At 42.1% G+C, this 22698-nt stretch overlaps 1 protein-coding gene across 6 annotated transcripts in view; it reads left to right on the plus strand.

Annotated features, from left to right (window-relative positions):
* Positions 1–22698, plus strand: part of XPNPEP3 (X-prolyl aminopeptidase 3) — a 75616-nt gene that overhangs the window by 22283 nt on the left and 30635 nt on the right. For all 6 annotated transcript variants that reach the window (XM_031005572.3, XM_055374729.2, XM_055374730.2 and 3 more), the window contains 2 exons: positions 2280–2687; positions 6834–7036. In XM_031005572.3, coding sequence (XP_030861432.1) covers positions 2280–2687; positions 6834–7036 — 611 coding nt within the window. The remainder of the gene's footprint in view (positions 1–2279; positions 2688–6833; positions 7037–22698) is intronic.

Here is a 22698-nt window from a genome sequence, read left to right on the forward strand (position 1 = left end):
GGCAGGCAGATTGCTTGAGGCCGGGAGTTCGAGACCAGCCTGGGCAACATGGTGAGACCCCATCTCTACTAAAAATACAAAAATTAGGCCAGGCATGGTGGCTCATGCCTGTAATCCCAGCACTTTGGGAGGACTAGGCGGGCAGATCATTTGAGGTCAGGAGTTCGAAACCAGCCTGGACAACATGGTGAAATCTTGTCTCTACTGAAAATACAAAAATTAGCCAGGCCGTGTGGTACACACCTGTAATACTAGCTATTTGAGAGGCTAAGGCAGGAGAATTGCTTGAACCGGGAAGTCGGAGGGTGCAGTGAGGTGAGATCACGCCACTGCCCTCCAGCCTGGGTGACAGAGCAAGACTCTTTCTCAAAAAATAATAGCAATAAATAAATAAAAATACAAAAATAGGCCTGGTGGCTCACACCTGTAATCCCAGCTATTTGGGTAGCTGAGGCACAAGAATCACTTGAACCCAGGAGGTCGACTTTCAATGGGCCAGGATCGTGCCACTGCTCTCCAGCCTGGGTGACAGAGCAGGACTCTGTCTCCAAAAAAAAAACAGATCTAAGGTAATCATATACTGAACATGAGTACTAAGGAAATTCAAAGATCTTTGACCAAGCCGTTTTTCTCCTGGGACTATCCCCATAATAATTAAAGCACCAGTACATGGGACATAAAAGTACTAAGATATAAGTACAAAGATATTTATTATAGCAGCAAAAAGCTGAAAAGCAGTTTGAATTCCTACAGTATAGAAATGGCTGAATAAGTTATGATCTATTCACCCCAAGAAATGTCATGGAGGCATCAAGCAGAATGAATTGAAGCTATACCAAACGACTTGAAGGAAAAGAATTCCACGACATATTGTTCTGTTGGAAAAGGAAGATACCAAAAAGAGTGTGTAGTGTCCCATTTTGTAAAACAGTAGTGATCCAAAAAGCCCCAAATGCATGTATGTATGATTTTGTGAGAGTTGAGAAAACTCAGAAAAGATACATACTAGATTACAAACCTGGGCAAGGTGTTGATGTGAGTAGGAGAAGGGAATAGGGATGAGCCAAACAATGAAGGAAAGAGGGAAAAACATTTATTGAAATAATTCAGTATTACATTTATCTACAACTATATGGTGTGTGTATATAAGGAAGTGAAATTGTTACCTTTTTAAAATTAAGAGGGGGCCGGGCACGGTGGCTTACACCTGTAACCCCAGCACTTTGGGAGGCTGAGGCAGGCCAAGATTGCGCCACTGCACTTCAGCCTGGGAGATAGCGAGACTCCCTCTCAAAAAAAAAAAAAAAAAAAAAAAACCGTTGGCCAAGTCAGCAAAGGCCCTATATTGTATAGTTTCATTATATAAAATCTCTGCAGTAGGCATATCCATAGAGACAGATAATAGATTAGGAGTTGCCAGGGGCTGGAGGATTGTGAGAAAATGGGGAGTAAGTGCTCATAAACATGGAGGTTTTTTTTGTTATTGAAATATTTTAAAATGCATTGTGGTGATGGTTGCACAATTATGTGACATACCAAAAACTCTTGAATTATATACTTTATCATTATTATTTTGAGATGGAGTCTTGCTTTGTCGCGTAGGCTGGAGTGCAATGGCGGGATCTTGGCTCACTGCAACCTCCACCTCCCAGGTTCAAGCGATTCTTCTGCCTCAGCCTCCCGAGTAGCTGGGATTACAGGCATGCACCACCACACATGGCTAATTTTTGTGGTTTTTTTTAGTAGAGATGAGGTTTTACCATGTTGGCCGGGCTGGTCTTGAACTCCTGACCTCAGGTGATCTGCCTGCCTTGGCCTCCCAAAGTGCTGGGATTTCAGGCGTGAGCCACCTCAGCTAGTCGGGAGGCTGAAGTGGGAGAATTGCTTGAGCCTGAGAGGCAGAGGTTTCAGTGAGCCGAGATCATGCCACTGCACTCCAGCCTGGGCAACAAGAGCGAAACTCTGTCTCAAAAAAAAAAAAATTATATTCAATGAATATAACTGAGTGAGTAAAAGAATGAGCCAAAGACCTGGAAGAGACCTAAGGGGTCCATGATTCCAGATTTCAGGCAGGGCCACATTCAACTAACATTTCTTCCAAATTTTTGCAGTGGAATAGAAATTTGAAACCTGGTTATCTCCTTAATTCTCCATGTGCTGTGAGGAGATTTGGCATAAATTGAACAATTGGACTTGAGTATTTCCATCTAATATTAAACTACCTTAAGTACTTTGGCACTGCAGAAATGTAAAGCATCCCTTTTATTTGTCATTTCTAGGGGAGGTAACTCCAGGACTATCTCAGGTGGAATATGCACTTCGCAGACACAAACTAATGTCTCTGATCCAGAAGGAAGCTCAAGGGCAGAGAGGGACAGACCAGACAGTGGTTGTGCTCTCCAACCCTACATACTACATGAGCAACGATATTCCCTATACTTTCCACCAAGACAACAATTTCCTGTACCTATGTGGATTCCAAGAGCCTGATAGCATTCTTGTCCTTCAGAGCCTCCCTGGCAAACAGTTACCATCACACAAAGCCATACTTTTTGTGCCTCGGCGAGATCCCAGTCGAGAACTTTGGGATGGTCCGCGATCTGGCACTGATGGAGCAATAGCTCTAACTGGAGTAGACGAAGCCTATACGCTAGAAGAATTTCAACATCTTCTACCAAAAATGAAAGGTAACAAATGGGAGCAGAAGTCACATTACAAACCAGATTGGGATTAAAACCTTTCTTGCCTGTTTAGACAAGTGCTTAATTTCGTTATCGTAGCACCACCATGAAAAGACCATGAGCACCATGAAAGAAATGTAAAGTCTTTTTCAGAAGATTGAGCTTCTTTAAAGATTTCATTTATGCCTGGTGCATTGGCTCACACCTGTAATCCCAGCACTTTGGGAGGCTGAGGCAGACAGGTTCCTTGTGGCCAGGAGTTCAAGACCAACCTGGCCAACATGGCGAAACCCCGTCTCTACTAAAAATAGAAAAATTAGCCAGGCCTGGTCGCAGGCGCCTGTAATCCCAGCTACTCAGGTGGCTCAGGCAGTAGAATCACTTGAGCCTGGGAGGTGGAGGTTGCAGTGATCCGAGATCATGCCACTGCACTCCAGCCTAGGCAACAAAGCAAGACTGTCTTAAAAAAAAAAAAAAAAAGATTCATTTATTCATTTGCAGGAGGTTACAGTGAGCCAGTGAGCCAAGATCCCGCCACTGCACTCCAGCCTAGGTGACAGAGCAAGACTCCATCTCAAAAAAATAATAATAATAAAATGAAAGTATATAATTTAAGAGTTTTTGGTATAGTCATGGAATTGTGCAACCATCACCACAATGAATTTTAGAACATTTCAATAAAAAAAAAACTCCATGTTCACTGGATTATTCATTAATGGAGACTGTCACCTATCCTAGTTTGAAATCTCAGAGAGAGAATTTTCTTTTAAAGCAAAGGATAAGCCAGACACAGTGGTGTACGTCTGTAGTCCAGCTACTGGAGAGGCTGAGGTAGAAGGATCGCTTGAGGCCAGGAGTTCAGGTCCAGACTGCGCAATGTAGTGAGACCCCATCTCCAAAAAATAAATAAATTAAGGACAGGATGGGCATGGGCCACTCTTCAAGATTACTGACCAGCTTCTTGATATTTGACTACTACTTCTTATCTTAGTGCTCTTGCCAGCTCTTCAAAAGGAGGTACTGTTCTCCAAGAACGATCCATGCATCACAGCATCAGAATCACCTGGTAATGCATATTAAAATTAAAAATACATAATATGTAATAGAAATTAAAATCTCAGGCCTCCATCCCCTATCTACTGAATCAGAATCTACATTTTAACAGATCTTTTGTGGTTCATATACAGTTGAGTTCTTTTTTTGTTTTTTTTTAGGCAGGGTCTCACTCTGTCACCCAGGTTGGGATGTAGGTATAGTGGCACACTCATGGCTCACTGCAACCTCGAACCCCAAAGCTCAAGCAGTCTTCCTGCCTCAGCCTCCAGAATACTGGGACTACCTGGGCACACCACTATGTCTGGCTAATTTTTTTTATTTTTTTGTAGAGATGGAGTTTCACTTTGTTGCCTAGGCTGGTTTTGAACTCCTGGCCTCAAGTGAGCCTCCCACCTCAGCCTCCTGAAGTGCTGGGATTACAGGTGTGAGGCACCGTGCCTGCCCACAGTTGAGTTCTTGTCCCTCAAAGAAATTACTTTCTCTACAGTTATTCTGGTGAAATTTTAATCAATCCGAATGTTTTGAGATTTTTCTTCTGGGAATTTTTTCAGAACCTACACCGCATTATAAACTATCTTTAGTAATTCTTAAAAACTTTAGCTCTGGGAAGTATTTTATTTTTTGAAGCATCTTATTTGGAAAATAAGATAGATGCTCAAGTTTAAAAATACTGATTTTAGGTCAAGATAATGTATAATTATAAAGTTTTTGTTTGATTTTTCTTACATGGGTTACAAATCATTTCTGAAGTTAGCTTCTAAAAGAGAATTCCAAAAATGTTTTTCACAATCATGAAATATATTAGACGGTTTCCTGTAAAGCCTCTTTTGGAAGAAAATACTCATTTGAATATGTAAGTTCTAATACATTTGATTAAATTCTTTTTATTACTTTATAGAAATGTTTTCCATTTCATAGATAATTAGCCTGTTCAATTCATTGAACTTTCTTATGTCTTCAAAATCCACATAAATGTGGGGCATAGAATCATTTTCTTTCTAGCTTTTTTCTTACATTAGTTGCTACTTGTCATGTTCTACTGTCTAAGTTTTATTAATTCAGTATAGTTACAATCTCATGTAAAATAAATTTCTCAAAAGTACTTCTCGGTCACCATTCCTTTTTTTTTTTTTTTTTGAGACAGAGTTTCGCTCTTGCCCAGGCTGGAGTGCAATGGCACCATCTCGGCTCACTGCAACTCCTGCCTCCCAGGTTCAAGTAATTCTCCTGCCTCAGCCTCCCGTGTAGCTGGGATTACAGGCACGCGCCACCATGCCCGGCGAATTTTTCTATTTTTTTTTAGTAGAGACAAGGTTTTACCATGTTAGTCAGGCTGGTCTCGAACTCCTGACCTCAGGTGATCCACCCCCCTCAGCCTCCCAGGGTGCTGGGATTACAGGCGTGAGCCACCGCGCCTGGCTGAAATCATATTTATTGAAAGGTTTAAAAACCTTTAAAAAAGTGAGCTATGATTTCATACACTTTGAACGGGTAGTAGAGATTGTTTTACTTCTTAAAAATTACAACAATTGGCCAGGTGCGGTGGCTCACGCCTGTAATCCCAGCACTTCGGGAGGCCAAGGGAGGTGGATTGCCTGAGATCAGGAGTTCAAGACCAGTCTGGCCAACATGGTGAAACCCTGTCTCTACTAAAAATACGAAAAAATTTGCTGGACGTGGTGGCATGCGCCTGTAATCCCAGCTACTTGGGAGGTTGAGGCAGGGGAATTGCTTGAACCAGGGAGGTGGAGGTTGCAGTGAGCCGAGATCACACCACTGCACTCCAGCCTGGGTGACAGAGCAAGACTACGTCTCAAAAAAAAAAAAATTACACGACAATTAAATTTCCATCTATCATAAGTAGGAAGGTGTTTCCCATGTAGTATATATTTAGAACCATTTTTATTTTAAAAATGAAAATATGTAGGACATAGAATCACATAGGACATAGAATCATAGAATCAGTGCATATCCAATCAAAGTTTTCTGGATTTTTTCCCCTCTACTTTCCCCAAAGTACTTTTTAGTCATATAAAATATTCAGACCTTCTCACTTGGATTGTTAGGAATACTGTTTGTAGCCTACTGTTAGAAAAAAAGAACAAATGTAGATCTGGTATTAAGTGCAAATCATTTTTATAATGAGCCTTTATATTGTATATCTTAGGCAAATACAGACCATTTCCTTAGGTCTCTAAAGTTGAAAGCTGAACTGTGATTGTTTACAAAGAGAATGTATAGCAGATGCAAAGGGAGAAGTGAAGAAATATCAACTGTAGTTTTTCCATAGCAATGAATAATTGCTCCAGAATGGGAGGAGAACCCTTTCCTCTAGTACTGAGATCATTATGTGAAAGGATGGGACACTTTACCCATAACGTCATGATCTGAGTATGTTTTTCTGTCCTGTGTGCAATTATTCAACAAGTGCTTCTAGCTCAGTAAGTGGTGGTGAAGAACAGTTGTTTTAATTGTTTAATAATGAAGGCCGGGCATGGTGGTTCACGCCTGTAATCTCAACACTTTGGGAGACTGAGGCGGGTGGATCACAAGTCAGGAGTTCGAGACCAGCCTGACGAATATGGTGAAACCTCATCTCTACTGAAAATACAAAAATTAGCTGGGCATGGTGGCGGGCGCCTGTAGTCCCAGCTACTTGGGAGGCTGAGGGAGAAGAATCGTTTGAACCTGGGAGGCGGAGGTTGCAGTCAGCCAAGATTGTGCCACTGCACTCCAGCCTGGGCAACAGAGCAAGACTCCGTCTCAAAAATAAAGAGAGAGAGAAAGAGAGAAAATCAAAGCTTGAATAAAGCTTTAGTCCCGTATCGTCCTTTATAAAGAACACTGAAGTTTAGGGGCAGAAAAGCTGTATATTCAGTCTTAGAATATCTTGCCATTTCCAGGGAATGACCTTTCTAGTGATTTATAATCAAACCTTTATTGCTTCAGTCCTGAGAGAGTCTTAAGTCTCAACACTTTAGAGTTCCACGTTACAGGTTTTATAGTTTTGACTCTTGTTCAAGTCGTTATGACAGTTGATATTTCTTGTTGCTGGCAGTTTTGTTTTAAATTTATTTTTTGGCTTCTCATTCTAAGCTGAGACGAACATGGTTTGGTATGACTGGATGAGGCCCTCACATGCACAGCTTCACTCTGACTATATGCAGCCCCTGACTGAGGCCAAAGCCAAGAGCAAGAACAAGGTTCGGGGTGTTCAGCAGCTGATACAGCGCCTCCGGCTGATCAAATCTCCTGCAGAAATTGAACGAATGCAGATTGCTGGGAAGCTGACATCACAGGTATGATTCCTATTGAAAAAGTTTTTTCCAGCCGGGCGCGGTGGCTCACGCCTATAATCCAAGCACTTTGGGAGGCCGAGGCAGGTGGATCACGAGGTCAGGAGATCGAGACCATCCTGGCTAACATGGTGAAACCCCGTCTCTACTGAAAAAACATAAAAAATTAGCCGGGCATGGTGGTGGGCGCCTGTAGTCCCAGCTACTCAGTAGGCTGAGGCAGGAGAATGGTGTAAACCCGGGAGGCAGAGCTTGCAGTGAGCCGAGATCGGGCCACTGCACTCCAGCCTGGGCGACAGAGCGAGACTCCGTCTCACAAAAAAAAAAAAAAACAAGAAAAAAAGAAAAAGTTTTTTCCAGATTGGAAAAATCGTAAGCTCTTGAGGTCATATACCCAATGTAGCAGTCTCCTCACCGCAGAATGGCATCTAGCTTCTGCTCCAGTGTGTAGTGAACATACCTAGAGACTTGCTTAATACCTTGCAAGACAAAGTAAATCTGCCTTCTGTTAAGATGGTTCTTTTACCCATCAATCTTAATTATTTCTTCTTAGAACGACAGAAATTAATACTGTTTCTTTTCCTTATAGTTACACTAATAGTGTCAGTTAAACAGTTTGGTTCTAAGAAAGACTCAGGACCCAAAGTGACAATGCTTATAGATCTGCAGTTTATTATAGGAAAAGGGTAAAAAATAACCATAATATGAAAGTAAGGATATATATCACAGCCAGTGGCTGCCTCAAAGCAAGGAGTCTAGAGAAGCCAGGTGCAGGCTTCTGTGGTCCTCCCTAGGTAAGGGCCAGGCAGGATGTATCTTTCTCTTACAGATATCTTACAGGAATCACCAGTGTTGTCATACTCTGCTCAGGCTGCCATTACAAAATATCACACTCTGCATGGCTTAAACAAGAGAAATGTATTGTCTCATAATTTTGCAGTCTGGAAGTCTGAGATCAAGGTGCCATCATGGTCCATTTCTGGTGAGGGCTCTCCTGGCTTACAGAAGGCCGCTTTCTTGCTGTGTCCTTACATGACCGTGAAAGAGGGCCTTTTTACAAGGCCATAGTCCTATCAAATTAGAGCCCCACCCTTAATTACCTAATTTAACCTTAACTACCTCCTAAAGACATAGAGATTAGAGCTTTAACACATTAATTCTGCGGGAAACACAATTCAGCCCATGGCACATGCAACAGAATACCTCAGAATCAGAGACTCCAAAATGGAATCTCAGCTAGGGATTTTTGTATTTTGGTCACATAATCATATTCCTGCTACATAACAGTAAAGCCCGCCGAGAGTTTTCACAGAGACCAAGTGTAAACCATAAATCTCACTGGCAAACTGATAGAAACTATCCCAAAACTCCCTATTTCGTTTATTCTCTCCAAGGTGTTGGCCATTGACTTAATTTAAAAAAATTTTTTTTCTGTGGTGAAATGTGCATAACATAAAATATATCATTTTAACCATTTTTAAGTATGCAATTCAATGACATTAAGTACATTCACATTGTTGTGCCCACTTTTTCCCGACTTTTTCCATCATTCCAAATAGAAACTGTACAGGTAAATAATAACTTCCCATTCTCCCCTTCTCCAGCCCCCAGTAACCTCTACTTTCTCTGTGAATCTACCTATTCTAGCTACTTCATATAAATGGAATCATACAACATTTGGCTTTTTGTGACTGGCTTATCTCACTTAGCATAATGTTTTTAAGGTTCTTCCATTAGAATTTCACTTTTTTTTTTTAGATAAGAGTCTCGCTCTGTTGCCCAGACTAGAGTGCAGTAGCATGATCACAGCTCACTGCAGTCTCGACCTCTTGGGTTCAAGTGATCCTCCCACCTTAGCCTCCCAAGTAGCTGGGACCATTGGTGCATGCCACCATGCCTGCTAATTTTTTAAATTTTTTGTAGAGACAGGGTTTCTCAGTGTTGTCCAGGCTAGTCTCGAACTCCTGAGCTCAAGCAGTCCACCCACCTCGACCTCCCAAAGTGCTGGGATTACAGGTATGAGTTGCCGTGCCCAGCTTCATTCTTTTTAAAGACTGAATAATATTCCATTGTACGCGTATGCCATATTTTATTTGTCTATTCATCCATTGATAAACATTTGGTTTCTATCTTTTTTTTTTTTTTTTACTATTGTGAATAATGTTGCTGTAAACATAAGTGTACAAATATCTTGTGTTCAAGTCTCTTTTAATTCCATTTGGTAAATACACACAACTGGAGTTGCTAGATCAAATGGTAATTTTATGTTTAATATTTTGAGGACCACCATACTGTTATCCATAGTGGCTGCACCGTTTCACATTCCCACTAGCAACGCACCAAGGGTTTCAATTTCTCCACTCTACACTAACATTTGTTCTGTTTTTGTGGTAATAGCCAATCCTAATGTGTGTGAAGTGGTATCTTACTGTGGTTTGGATTTGTATTTCCCTAATGATTAGTGGTGTTGGGCATCTTTTTATGTGCTTCCTGCCTTCCTAATGGTTTTTTTTGTTTTGTTTTGTTTTGTTTTGTTTTTTCTTTTTGAGACAGTGTCTCGCTATTGCTCAGGTTGGAGTGCATGGTGAGATCATAGCTTACTGCAGCCTTGAATTCCTGGACTTAGGGGATACTCTTGCCTCAGCCTCCTGAGTAGCTTGGATTACAGGCACATACCACCATGGCTGGCTCATTTTTTAAGTTTTTGTAGAGATGGGGTGTCACTATATTACCCAGGCTGGTGTTGAACTCCTGGCCTCAAGAGATCTTCCATCCTCAGCCTCACAAAACACTAATATCACAGGCATGAGCCACCATGTCCAGCATCCTCTTAACACTTTCAGTCAGTATGTTTCCTGACACACCTTGACCAAGGAAGGAACTTTAGCAAAATAGCTCTGGCTAATTCTAAGCCTGGAATTAGCACAACAGTTCACTCTACCCCCATAACCAATATTAACTCTATTTTTTGATAAAACAGTAATCCTGAGTTGACAACAGTTACTTCACTTCTCAATATCATATAGATAATCAAAATACATAGACAAGCAGGGCATAGTGGCTCACCCCTGTAATCTCAGCACTGAGGCCAAGGTGGGAGGATCACGTGAGGCAGCGAGGAGTTAGAGACCAGCCTGGCAACATGGCAAGACCTCACCTCTACAAAAAAATATATTTTAATTAGCCAGGCATTGTGGCATATGCCTGTAGTCCTAGCTACTCTGGAGGCTGAGGCAGAAGGATCACTTGAGCCCAAAAGTTTAAGGTTACAGTGAAGTATTATCACATCACTGCACTCCAGCCTGGGTGACAGAGCAAACACTGTCTCTAAAAAAATGCATACACAGAATCCAAACATTTACAATGATCAGTGAAGGGTTGGTACTGATTTAAACAGACAGCTGAATTATCCAATTACACTTTCTTGTGTTTTTGTACGAACTGTACAGTCCTTTGGCCTCCTTGATCCACAGTTTTCTGCACTTCATGGTATATATCTTCTGAGTTATTAAAAATAATAATCTATCATTAATCAAGTCTAAATATTCATCAAGCCAATTCTCCTCCATAGGGATAACATCCCAACAGGACTTTAATTCAGTCTCTCAATGTATTTGATCATCATCATCAGTATTATACTAAATTTTATAAGCTCCTAAAATATTAATTTTACCTGACCCCTATATTACATCATATAGCAATACCATTGAAGTGAGAAGTCAGACAAAATTTAGCTGCTAAAGGCTTACATTAAAATAAAAATTAAGGCCAGGTGTGGTGGCTCACACCTGTAATCCCAGCACTTTGGGAGGCTGAGGCAGGAGAATCACTTAAGCTTAGGAGTTCAAGACTAGCCTGGGCAACATGGAGAGACCCCCCCCCCCCCCCATCTCTACAAAAAATTTTTTAAAATAGCCAAGTGTGGTGGTCCCAACTGCTTGGGAGGCTGAGGTACGACGATCACTTGAGCTGGGGCAGTTGAAGCTGCGATGAGATGCGATCGTGCCACTGCACTCCAGCCTGGGCAACAACAGAGTGAGACCACATCTCAAAAAAGAATAATAAAATTTTAAAAAATAAAATTAACAAATAAGACGGCTGGATGCAGTGGCTCATGCCTATAATCCCAACACTTTGGGAGGCCAAGGTGGGCAGATCACTTGAGCCCAGGAGTTCAAGCCCAGCCTTGGCAACATGGTGAAACCCTGTCTCTGCAAAATATAAAAAAATTAGCTGGGCATGGTGGTACGCACCTGTAGTCCCAGCTACTCAGGAGGCCGAAATGGGAGGATCACATGAGCCCAGGGAGGTCGAGGCTGCAGTGAGCTGAGATTGCACCACTGCACTCCAGTCTGGGTGACAGAGTGAGACCCTGTCTCAATAAAGAAATAAAGAAATAGAAGACAAAATCGTGGTGTAATTATTTTGTCCCTCCCTATGCAATTTACCTCTTCTCATATACTGTATATTATTTCTCATAGGAGTCTAAATCAGAGGTCATATCTCTGCTCTTTCAAAATTCAAAACATCTTGAAAACAGCCAGATTTCCTTCTCAAAAAGTTACATGATTTGGCCAGATGTGGTGACTCATACCTATAATCCCAGCACTTCGGGAGCCCAAGATGGGTGGATCACTTGAGCCCAGGAGTTTGAAACCAACCTAGGCCTCATAGTAAGACCCCATTTCTACAAAAGAAAAAAAAAAAAGTTTTTAATTAGCTGGATGTGGTGGCACATGCCTGTAGTCCCAGCTACTTGGGAGGCTGACATGGGAAGATCACTTGAGCCCAGGAAGTCAAGGCTTCAGTAAGCCACGATCATGCCACTGTACTCTGGCATGGGTGACAGAGACCCTTCCTCAAAAAGTTACATGGTTTAGCTGGGCGTGGTGGCTCACACCTGTAATCCCAGCACTTTGGGAGGCCGAGGCGGGCGGATCACAAGGTCAGGAGTTTGAGACCAGCCTGGCCTATATGGTGAAACCCCGTCTCTACTAAGTAAAGTACAAAAATTAGCTGTGCGTGGTGGTGGGCACCTGTAATCCCAGCTACTTGGGAGGCTGAGGCAGGGGAATCGCTCGAACCTGGGAGGCGGAGGTTGCAGTGAGCAGAGATCGCACCACTGCACTCCAGCCTGGGTGACAGAGTGAGACTCCGTCTCAAAAAAAAAAAAAGGTTACAAGGTTTGACAGATGTTGATTCTCAATGAGAAGGATCCTGCAACAGAACTCATTTATCTACCACAGAAAACACTAGTCCTGTTTAAAGTTTGTCCAGGATCCACAAACTGCACTACAGGAAAAGAATGCTTGGCACTCAGTTGCATTGTTGGAGCTGTTAAAAAGCACCTCAACAGGTTGCATCCTTTAGTTAGAATTTCCATAGACCAGAGGTTCCGTGAGTCTCCCATGCATGCACAACGTGGGTTTCTGCTGTGGGAATCACTGGCAGTCGTGCTTGGGATACCTTGGACTCCATTTAAATTAAGATATCTGTAATGCAGCTTGTGTTAACATGCAAGCTTATTCCCGTTGTTGGGTTGCTTTGGGCATGCTGTCATAGTGCATGCTGTAAATTGTTAAGACCCATTTTGATAGCACTGTCTATCATTTTAAACAGCTTGCCACTTTTGTTCTTACTCCTGAAATAGGATGCCTTCAAGGCACACTCTTGGCATTGGCAAATGTATTTCTTTTCTTTTTTTTTTTCTTTTTGAGACGGAATCGCTGTGTCACCAGGCTGGAGAGCAGTGGCACAATCTCGGCTCACTGCAACCTCCGCCTCCCAGGTTCAAGCGATTCTTCTGCCTCAGCCTCCCAAATAGCTGGGACTACAGGTGTGCACTACCATGCCCAGCTAACGTTTTTGTATTTTTAGTAGAGACGGGGTTTCACCATGTTGGCCAGGATGGTCTCAATCTCTTGACCTGGTGATCTGCCCGCCTCGGCCTCCCAAAGTGCTGGGATTACAGGTGTGAGCCACCACGCCTGGCTGGCAAATCTATTTCATCAGTATGTCCTTCCTCATTAAAAACAAATCCACCTGGCCAGTTGCTCCTAGCCTGGCTCCTAATTCCACTAAGGCTCTCTTATTTTGAGTGTGGGAACATGACATGTTGTCGCCATTAAATATTAGTACAACTAATATTTGTACAACTGTTTCATTTGTACAACTGCTTTACTACAACTAGAAAATTGGGACCCCAAAATATTGAGTCCCCCAGGCTTACATCATGAGTGGTAGTCACACCTAAATAGACTCATTTCAATGTACTTTCCAGAATCATCCACATTGAATTTTGAATTCTCAGGAATATAGGCCCACCAAGTTATACCTTGTTATTTATTTTTGTCACTGAGCCAAGTGTCCCAATTTTCTCTCCACCTCCTTATGCCTATTTACCCACAATAACAATGCAAATAGCTCTTTTTACACATATTATAACAGACGGAACATGGCATGAGACAGCATTCTGTCATCATATTCTGGTAACCTTTGTAAAACCGTTATCATCTTAATGGTTATATGTGTTACTGAGATTATTATCCATTGATTTTCAAATTTAACTGGCTAAATTTGAAATATTATATTATTTATATTATATATTTAGTTTATATATAAATATAAAATATATAAAAATATATATTATATATTGTATATTATATATTTATATATTATAATATTATATTATAATATAATTAATATGCATAACAGGTTGCTTTCCCAACACAGATCCTTTTTAATAGATACATCTGGCCGGGCGCTTATGCCTGTAATCCCAGCACTTTGGGAGGCCGAGGCAGGCGGATCACCTGAGGTTGGGAGTTTGAAACCAGCCTGACTAATATGGAGAAACCCAGTCTATACTAAAATACAAAATTAGCCGGGCATGGTGGTGCATCCGTGTAATCCCAGCTACTCGGGAGGCTGAGGCAGGAGAATCTTTGAACCCAGGAGGTGGAGGTTGCAGTCAGCTGAGATAGCGCCATTGCACTCCAGCCTGGGCAATAAGAGTGAAACTCTATCTCAAAAAAAAAAAAAAAAAAAAAAGATGCATCCTGTGAAACAGGAATCAAGATATAGCCTTATTTGTATTATTCCACATAGTCATGGATAGCTGTCACATTTCTTTTTCTTTTTTGTTTTTTGTGTTTTGAGATGGAGTTTCACTCTTGTTGCCCTGGCTGGAGTGCAATGGCATGATCTCAGCTCACCACAACCTCCACCTCCCAGGTTCAGGTGATTCTCCTGCCTCTGCCTCCCAGGTAGCTGGGATTACAGGCATGTGCCACTACGCCTGGCTAATTTTGTATTTTTAGTAGAGACGAGGTTTCTCCATATTGGTCAGGCTGATCTAGAACTCCCAACCTCAGGTGATCTGCCCACCTCGGCCTCCCAAAGTTCTGGGATTACAGGTGTGAGCCACCGCACCCAGCAGCTGTCCCATTTCTTCATCCATTTTGAGGACATATGTCACTCCTGGAAGTGTGCTTGTTAGACTGGCTATTGCCTAGCTCTCTTTTTGGCTCTTCAAAAGAGGAGGAGAATGCCAGACATGGTGATGATGCCAGTAGTCCCAACTACCCAGGAGGCTGAGGGCAGGAGGATCACTTGAGGCCAGGAGTTAGAAGCTGTAGTAGACTATGATACAGGTGCTGCTATGATCGTTTCTGTGAGTAGCCACTGCACTCACAGGCAACACAGCAAGACTCCGTTTCTTAAAAAAGGGGATTTCATAAGTTCTTTACCCCAAGGGGTATCTGAGTTAAAGCAAAGAGAGAATATTATTCTCTTGCTTTAAGCATCTATTGAGACTCCAGAAGCATCTGTTGAGCTTCTGTACCACTCATTTATTGACTTCTTTCCCCTTAGCAACAACCTTGCCTTTCTTAATCATTTTTAAAATTTTTTTATTTATATATAAAGTGTACAACGTATTTTGATATACGTATGCATAATACAGTGGTTACTGCAGTCAAGCAAATGCCTTTATATTAATTTGAATGCAAACCTTTCCTGCTGAAGGAAACTTCCTCGGTCAGCTATTGAGCTAGTCTAATCATAGGGAGATAAATTGGATAAATACAGAAAATGGCACTATACTGTTGGCAGCCAGGACAATTTTTATTAATAGTTTAAGCTTCAGTGGAGCCCACTGGTATATGTCATTGTTCAGTGCGTCACTGGCTGGCTTGAGTTCCTCCACCCATTTCATAGACTTGGTTGCCATTTCAAGAGATCAAGTTAGGCCATCAACTGTCGGTTCCAATCACCTTAAAATTCTGGCATAGAGTTTCTTTGGGATCAGCATGCCCTACTTTGATTTTTCCCTTAGAATTTTCATAGAGATTTCCAAAGAGCAGCTCCTCACATGGAGGGCCCTTCTATTGTCCAGTTATTTGTGACCCACTTGTTAGACCAATTGCAAGTCCATTAGTGACAGCCCAAGAATCAATATTTACCCAAATAATAGGGCTTTTGTGTCCAGTTCTTCTATCAGGACTATGATTATAGCCTATAATTCAGCCCTGTTGACCAACTTGTTCTTAACTTTTTCCATAGGATTTTACTTTCTGCTAGACTCTGAACATCTACTTTTCATACAGAATTGCCCTCAGTTCTAGAACAGTCATCTGTGAACCAGTCCAATTGCCTGGCATCCATGGGCAAATAATTGAAAGGAGGGATCCTAAGAGGAAAAGACTACTTGCTCATGAATCTGATGATTCTTTCACATAGATCCCCTGGTAGCATGCTGCATATAGTTCATTTTCATTTTATGACACAACTTCTTTGGACATTGTCCATCTTATTGAAATGCATTTCTTTTTTTCTTTTTAATAGAGATTAGTGCTTTTCTTTTCTTTTTTTTTTTTGAGGCAGAGTTTTGATCTGTCGCCCAGGCTGGAGTGCAATGGTGCGATCTCGGCTCACCGCAACCTCTGCTTCCCAGGTTCAAGTGATTCTCTGCTTCAGCCTCCCGAGTAGCTGGGATTACAGACGCCCACCACCACGCCCGGCTTATTTTTGTATTTTTAGTAGAGACAGGGTTTCACCATGTTGCCCAGGCTAATCTTGAACTCCTGACCTCAGGTGATCCACCCACCTCAGCCTCCCAAAGTACTGGGATTACAGGCATGAGCCACCGCCCCCGGCCCAGACTTTTTTAAATTAAAAAATTTATAGCTTTTTTAAAAAATTGAATTATAGACTTGAACCCTGGACTCTCACATTAAAAATCTGATGCTCGACCAACTGAGCTACACAGACTTCTAACCAGACTTTTTATCCCTTTCACAGCAGCATCCCCACATCCCATGAGTTAATTCTGTCATTCTTAAGTTCTTCATTAAGAGACCCAGACAGTATTGTACACTGTCTTACTCCATCCAGTAGATGTAAAAGAGTTTCTTCTCCACCTCCAGGCCATTTTACTCACACATTTGTGAAAGGTCTTGTGTTCCCTGCCAGGAGTTGGGATTATGAGATCCTGGCCTATATATCAATGTTCTTCATCTCTTACCATGCTGATATTAAAACACAGCATTTTGACATCTGATGTTAGAGACTCATTGGAACCTTTCTCTTTCTAAAATTCCTTTAAACTCAGATAATAAACATATCTGCCTTGGGATTTTTATAGTCTGAGGAGTTTAATGACAGGCAGTTGTGGATCCCAAACCTTCCTGTAAAATTCTATCAGGGTTGGCCCTCTGTCAATTTTTGTATCATTATTTTTGGAGAAACAGGGTTTCACCATGTTGGCCGTGTGAGCTCCTGAGCTCGAGCACTCTGCCCACCTCGGCCTCCCAAAGTGCTGGGATTACAGGCAAGAGCCACCATGCCTGGCCTCTGTGTGTTTTTTATTTAATCGTGGTGAGATGCATATAAAATTTTATCATTTTAGGCCTAGCACGGTGGCGCATGCCTGCAATCCCAGCACTCTGGGAGGCTGAGGCAGGCGAATCACTTGAGGCCAGGAGTTTGAGACCAGCCTGGGCAACAAGGCGAAACCCCGTCTCTACTAAAAATATAGAAAATTAGCTGGGTATGGGACACATGGCTGTAATCCCAGCAACTTGGGAGGTGGAGGTTGCAGTGAGCCGAGATCATGCTATTGCACTCCAGACTAGGCAACCGAGAGAGACTCTGCAAAAAAAAAAAATTTACCATTTTAGCCATTTTTAAGTGTGTGTCTTAAAAATGGCTAAAATAGAAATTCAGTGACATTAGGTATATTCACACTGTGTGTGACTGTTACTACTATCTTTTTTCAGACTTTTTTATCATCCCAAATAGAAATTGTACTCAATAAATAGTAACTTCCCATTCTTCCCTCCTCCCAGCCCCTGGTAACTTTTACTTTTTCTGTGACTCTGCCTATTCTAGTTACTTCATATAAGTAGAATCATACAGTATTTGTCTTTTGTAACTGGCTTACTTCACTTAGTAAAATGTTTTCAAAGTTCATGTTGTAGCATTTTTCAGAATGACATTCCTCTATGGCTGAATGGTATTCCATTGTATGTATAGACAATGTTTCCTTCATCTCTTTTTTTTTTTTTTTTTTTTTTTTGAGACGGAGTCTCGCTGTCGCCCAGGCTGGAGTGCAGTGGCGCAATCTCGGCTCACTGCAGGCTCCGCCGGGTTCACGCCATTCTCCTGCCTCAGCCTCCCGAGTAGCTGGGACTACAGGCGCCCGCCATCACGCCCGGCTAATTTTTTTGTATTTTTAGTAGAGATGGAGTTTCACTGTGTTAGCCAGGATGGTCTCGATCTCCTGACCTCGTGATCTGCCCACCTCGGCCTCCCAAAGTGCTGGGATAACAGGCGTGAGCCACCGTGCCCGGCCTCCTTCATCTTTTCATCTGTCATTGGACACTTGGGTTGTTTCCATCTTTTGGGCTATGGTGACTAATGCTGCTATGTACCTGGGTTTACAAATAATTATTCAGGTCCCTGCTTTCAGTTCTTTGGGGTATATACCCAGAAGTAGAATTGTTAGATCTGTGGTGAGTCTGTGTTTTTTTTTTTTTTTTCTTTTTTTGAGACAGAGTCTCCATTTGTTCCCAGGCTGGAGTGCAGCAGCACCATCTTAGCTCCCTGCAGCCTCGAACTCCTGGGCTCATGTGATCTTCCCACCTCAGCCTCCTGATTATATGTTTAATTTTTTGAGAAACCACCATATAGTTTTCCACAGCAAATGGACCATTTCACATTTCTACCAGCAATGCACAAGGGTTCCAGTTTTTCTACATTCTTGCCAACCGATACTTGTTATTTTCTGCCTTTTGAGTACTAGCCATCTTAATGGGTGTGAAATGACATCTCATAGTTTTTATTTGCATTTCATTAACAGTTAGTGATGTTCAGCATATTTGCATGTGTTTATTGGTTATTTGTATATCTTATTTGGAGAAATACCTGTTCAGTTCCTTTGCCCATTTTTTAAATTGGGCTGGATTTTTTGTTGTTGAGTTGTGGGAATTCCTTATATGTTTTTGATATTAACTCTTAATCCGGTATATGGTTTGCAAATATTCTCCCATTATGAGGGTTGGCTTTTTACTATTGATAGCGTCCTTTAATGCTCAAAATGTTTTAATTTTTATAAAGTCCAGTTTGTTTTTTTGTTGTTGTTAACTGTGCTTTTGGTGTCATATCCAAGAAAATATTACCAAATCCAGTGTCATAAAGATATTCCCCTATGTTTTCTTCTAAGAGTTTTGTGTTTTATGTTTAGGTCTTTGACCCATTTTGAGTTAATATTTATATATGGTATAAACTAAGGGTCGAACCTTGTTCTTTTTCATGCCCCATTTCTTTCTTGATTTTATTTCTTTTATAAAGTCCTAAACTTACTATCTTTTTATTATCCAGGAAGTTGGGATAAAAGATCTTAAACTGCCTTTTTACATCTTCCTGAGATCTAACAGCAAAGTCACATATGAAGTTCCTGCTGCTGGATGCCTTTTATCACAGTATCAGTCATAACCTGGGTGAGGGGTATCCCATAATGGAGTTCATTTATGTCCTCATACAACCAGAACCATACTGTCTGCATCCACAGCATTTCTGTAGCTTCAGGAGGCACTGACTATGTGATGAGGGAGGGGCAGGACAGTTGCCCATATCTAGATACATATGATAGGCCCCTCCCTTCATCCATTTTAATAAACTAGGGGTTTCCCTGCGAACCTTTCTCACTCAGCAATATTCAAAATGAGAGATACTGTTCTTTGATCTAAAATTCTCAGGAACCATTTTTAAAGAGTTCCTCAGGGTATTGCATGTAATAATCTAGAAAATGGCTCATTTTCTTCACTGAATAGCCCCTTATGTCCATGGTTTTTTACCCATCGCTGTCAACTTGCCACTCGAATTATTTTAGCTGTGGTTGGTCTCAGCTGACGCATCAAAAATGATAGTAGCCCAGTTTCTTTGGGTTAGAGCTCCATCTGTTGATCAAAAAGAAGCTCATCTAAAAGAGATTCTGAGCTTACTTTCAGCCAGCACTGAAGGCAGTAACCAAACTACTGAATATTTAGCAGACCTACCAGCGATTCGGAATTCCCTCCCAATCCATTTTGCTAGCTCGTGAAGTTCAGGGTCTATCATTTCCACATTCCATGATTTCAAAGCATGTGCCATATCAAACCAAGGATGAATTTTTTTAAAAATGAGTCAGTTCTGCTGGGACAGATGGATATCCATATGCAAAAGAATGAAGTTGTGCCTGGGCACAGTGTCTCACACCTGTAATCCCAGCATTTTGGGAGGCCAAGGTAGGTGGATCACGAGGTCAAGAGATAAGACCATCCTGGCCAACATGGTGAAACCTCATCTCTACTAAAAATACAAAAATTAGCTGGATGTGGTGGTGGGCGCCTGTAATCCCAGCTACTTGGGAGGCTGAGACAGGAGAATTGCTTGAACCTGGGAGGTGGAGGTTGCAGTGAGCCGAGATCACGCTACTGCACTCCAGCTTGGTGACAGAGCGAGACTCTATCTCAAAAAAAAAAAAAAAAAAAGGAAGTTGTACCCCTACTTCACACCTTATCTAAAAATTAACTTAATTAGCCAGGTGTGGTGGCATATGCCTGTAATCCCGAGTACTCGGGAGGCAGTCTTCCTTTGTTCCCAGGCTGCACTGTGGTGATAGGAGAATCACTTGAACCTAGGAGGCAGAGATTGCAGTGAGCCAAGATTACACCACTGCATTCCAGCCTGGGCAACAGAGCAAGACTCTATCTCACAAATTAAATAAATACATAAATAAAATGGATCAGTGACCTAAACTTAAGAGCTCAAATTATAAAACTATTAGGAAAAAACATAAGGGTGAATCTTCATGACCTTAGATTTGCCAAAGGATTCTTAAATATGATACCGAAAGCACAGGCAACAAAAGAAAAAGTAGATAAATTAGAATTTATCAATGTTTAAAACTTCTCTACATCAAAGGGTACTTTTCTCACACTGAGAAACAGCCTTAGGAAAAAAAAAAAAAAAGGCCGGGTACGGTGACCCACACCTATAATCCCCAGTACTTTGGGAGGCTGAGGCCGGTGGATCACCTGAAGTCAGGAGTTCGAGACCAGCCTGGCCAACATAGTGAAACCCCGTCCCTATTAAAAATACAAAAAATTAGCCAGGCATGGTGGCGGGTGCCTGTAATCCCAGCTACTGGGGAGGCTGAGGCAGGAGAATTGCTTGAACCTGGTAGGCGGAGGTTGTCATGAACCGAGATCGCACCACTGCATTCCAGCCTGGGCAACAGAGCAAGACTCTGTCTCAAAAAAAAAATAATTAATTAAACTTAATTTAAGAATAAATTAAAAGGCTAAGCACGGTGGCTCATGCCTGTAATCCCAACACTTTGGGAGGCCAAGGTGGGTGGATCTTTTGAGCCCAGGAATTTGAGACCAGCCTGGGCAACATGGCAAAACCCCATCTCTATGAAAAATACAAAAATAAGTTAGCTGGGTGTGGTGGCATATTCCTGTAATTTCAGCTACTCACGAGGCTGAGGTGGGAGGATCACCAGAGCCTGGGTGGCAGAGGCTTCAGTGAGCCAAGATCGCAGCACTGCACTTCAGCTTGGGTAACAGAGTGAGACCCTGTCTCAAAACAATAATGATCTTAAAAAATAATAAAAAGCAAAGGGAATGGGCGTGGTGGCTCATACCTGTAATCCTTGCATTTTGGGAGGCCAAGGCAAGGAAGATCACTTGAACTCAGGAGTTCAAGAGCAGCCTGGGCAACATAGTGAGACCTCCTCTCTTTTTATTAAAAAAAAAGAATTTAAAATAAAAAACTTTAAAAAATTGTTTAAAAGGACACTATCAAGAAAGTGAAAAAACGGAATGAGAGAAAATATTTGCAAATCGTATATCTGATAATGTTCTAGTATCTAGAATATTTAAAGAACTTTTTTTTTTTTTTTTTGAGATGGAGTTTCACTCTTCTCTCGCCCAGGCTGGAGTGCAATGGCCCAATCTCTGCTCACCGCAACCTCCACCTCCCAGGTTCAAGCAATTCTCTTGCCTCAGCCTCCCAAGTAGCTGGGAATACAGGCATGCACCACCACGCCCGGCTAATTTTTGTATATTTAGTAGAGATGGGGTTTCTCCATGTTGGTCAGGCTGGTCTCTAACTCCCGACTTCAGGTGATCCACCCGCCTCAGCCTCCCAAAGTGCTGGAATTACAGGCGTGAGCCACCACGCCGGGCCTATTTAAAGAACTCTTACAGTTCAACAACAGGCCAGGGACAGTGGCTCATGCCTGTAGGCCCAGCTACTTGAGAGGCGGAGCTACTTGCGCTACCACGCCTGGCTAATTTTTGTATTTTTTGTAAAGACTGGGTTTCACCATGTTGCCAAGGCTGGTTTCGAACTGCTGGACTCAAGCAATCCACCCACCAAAGTGCTGGGACTACAGGCGTGAGCCACTGCGCCCGGCTATATGACTCCATTTATATGAAATATCCGGAATAGGTAAACCTGTAGAGACAAAAAGCAGATTAGAGGATATCAGGGAATAGGGTGAGAGGAGAATGGGAATTAACTGCTTAATGGGTAAGGGATTTTCTTTTCTGGTGACGAAAATGTTTGGGAACTAGAGAGAGGTGGTGGTTGCAAAACATTGTGAATGTACTAAATGTCACTGGGTTGTTCATTTTGTTGGTTAATTTATATGATGTGAATTTTATCTCAGTAAAAAATCAAGAATGAATTAGGTGTCTTCTAAACATTCCTTACTTTTCCTTACTTCTTTTTTTTTTTTTTTTTTTGACACGGAGTCTCACTCTGTCGCCCAGGCTGGAGTGTGGTGGCATGATCTCGGCTCACTGCAACCTCCGCCTCCCGGGTTCAAGCGATTCTCCTGCCTCCTGCCTCAGCCTCCCAAGTAGCTGGTATTACAGGCGCCCGCCACCATGCCTGGCTAATTTTTTTTTTTTTTTGGGGGGGTGGAGTCTCGCTCTGTTGCCCAGGCTGGAGTGCAGTGGCGTGATCTTGGCTTACTGCAAGCTCCACATCCCGGGTTCACGCCATTCTCCTGCCTCAGGCTCCCAAGTAGCTGGGACTACAGGCACCTGCCACACGCCCGGCTAACTTTTTTGTATTTTTAGTAGAGATGGGGTTTCCCCATGTTAGCCAGGACG

Source organism: Gorilla gorilla, chromosome 23 (assembly GCF_029281585.2).
Source record: "Gorilla gorilla gorilla isolate KB3781 chromosome 23, NHGRI_mGorGor1-v2.1_pri, whole genome shotgun sequence".
Lineage (NCBI taxonomy): Eukaryota > Metazoa > Chordata > Mammalia > Primates > Hominidae > Gorilla > Gorilla gorilla.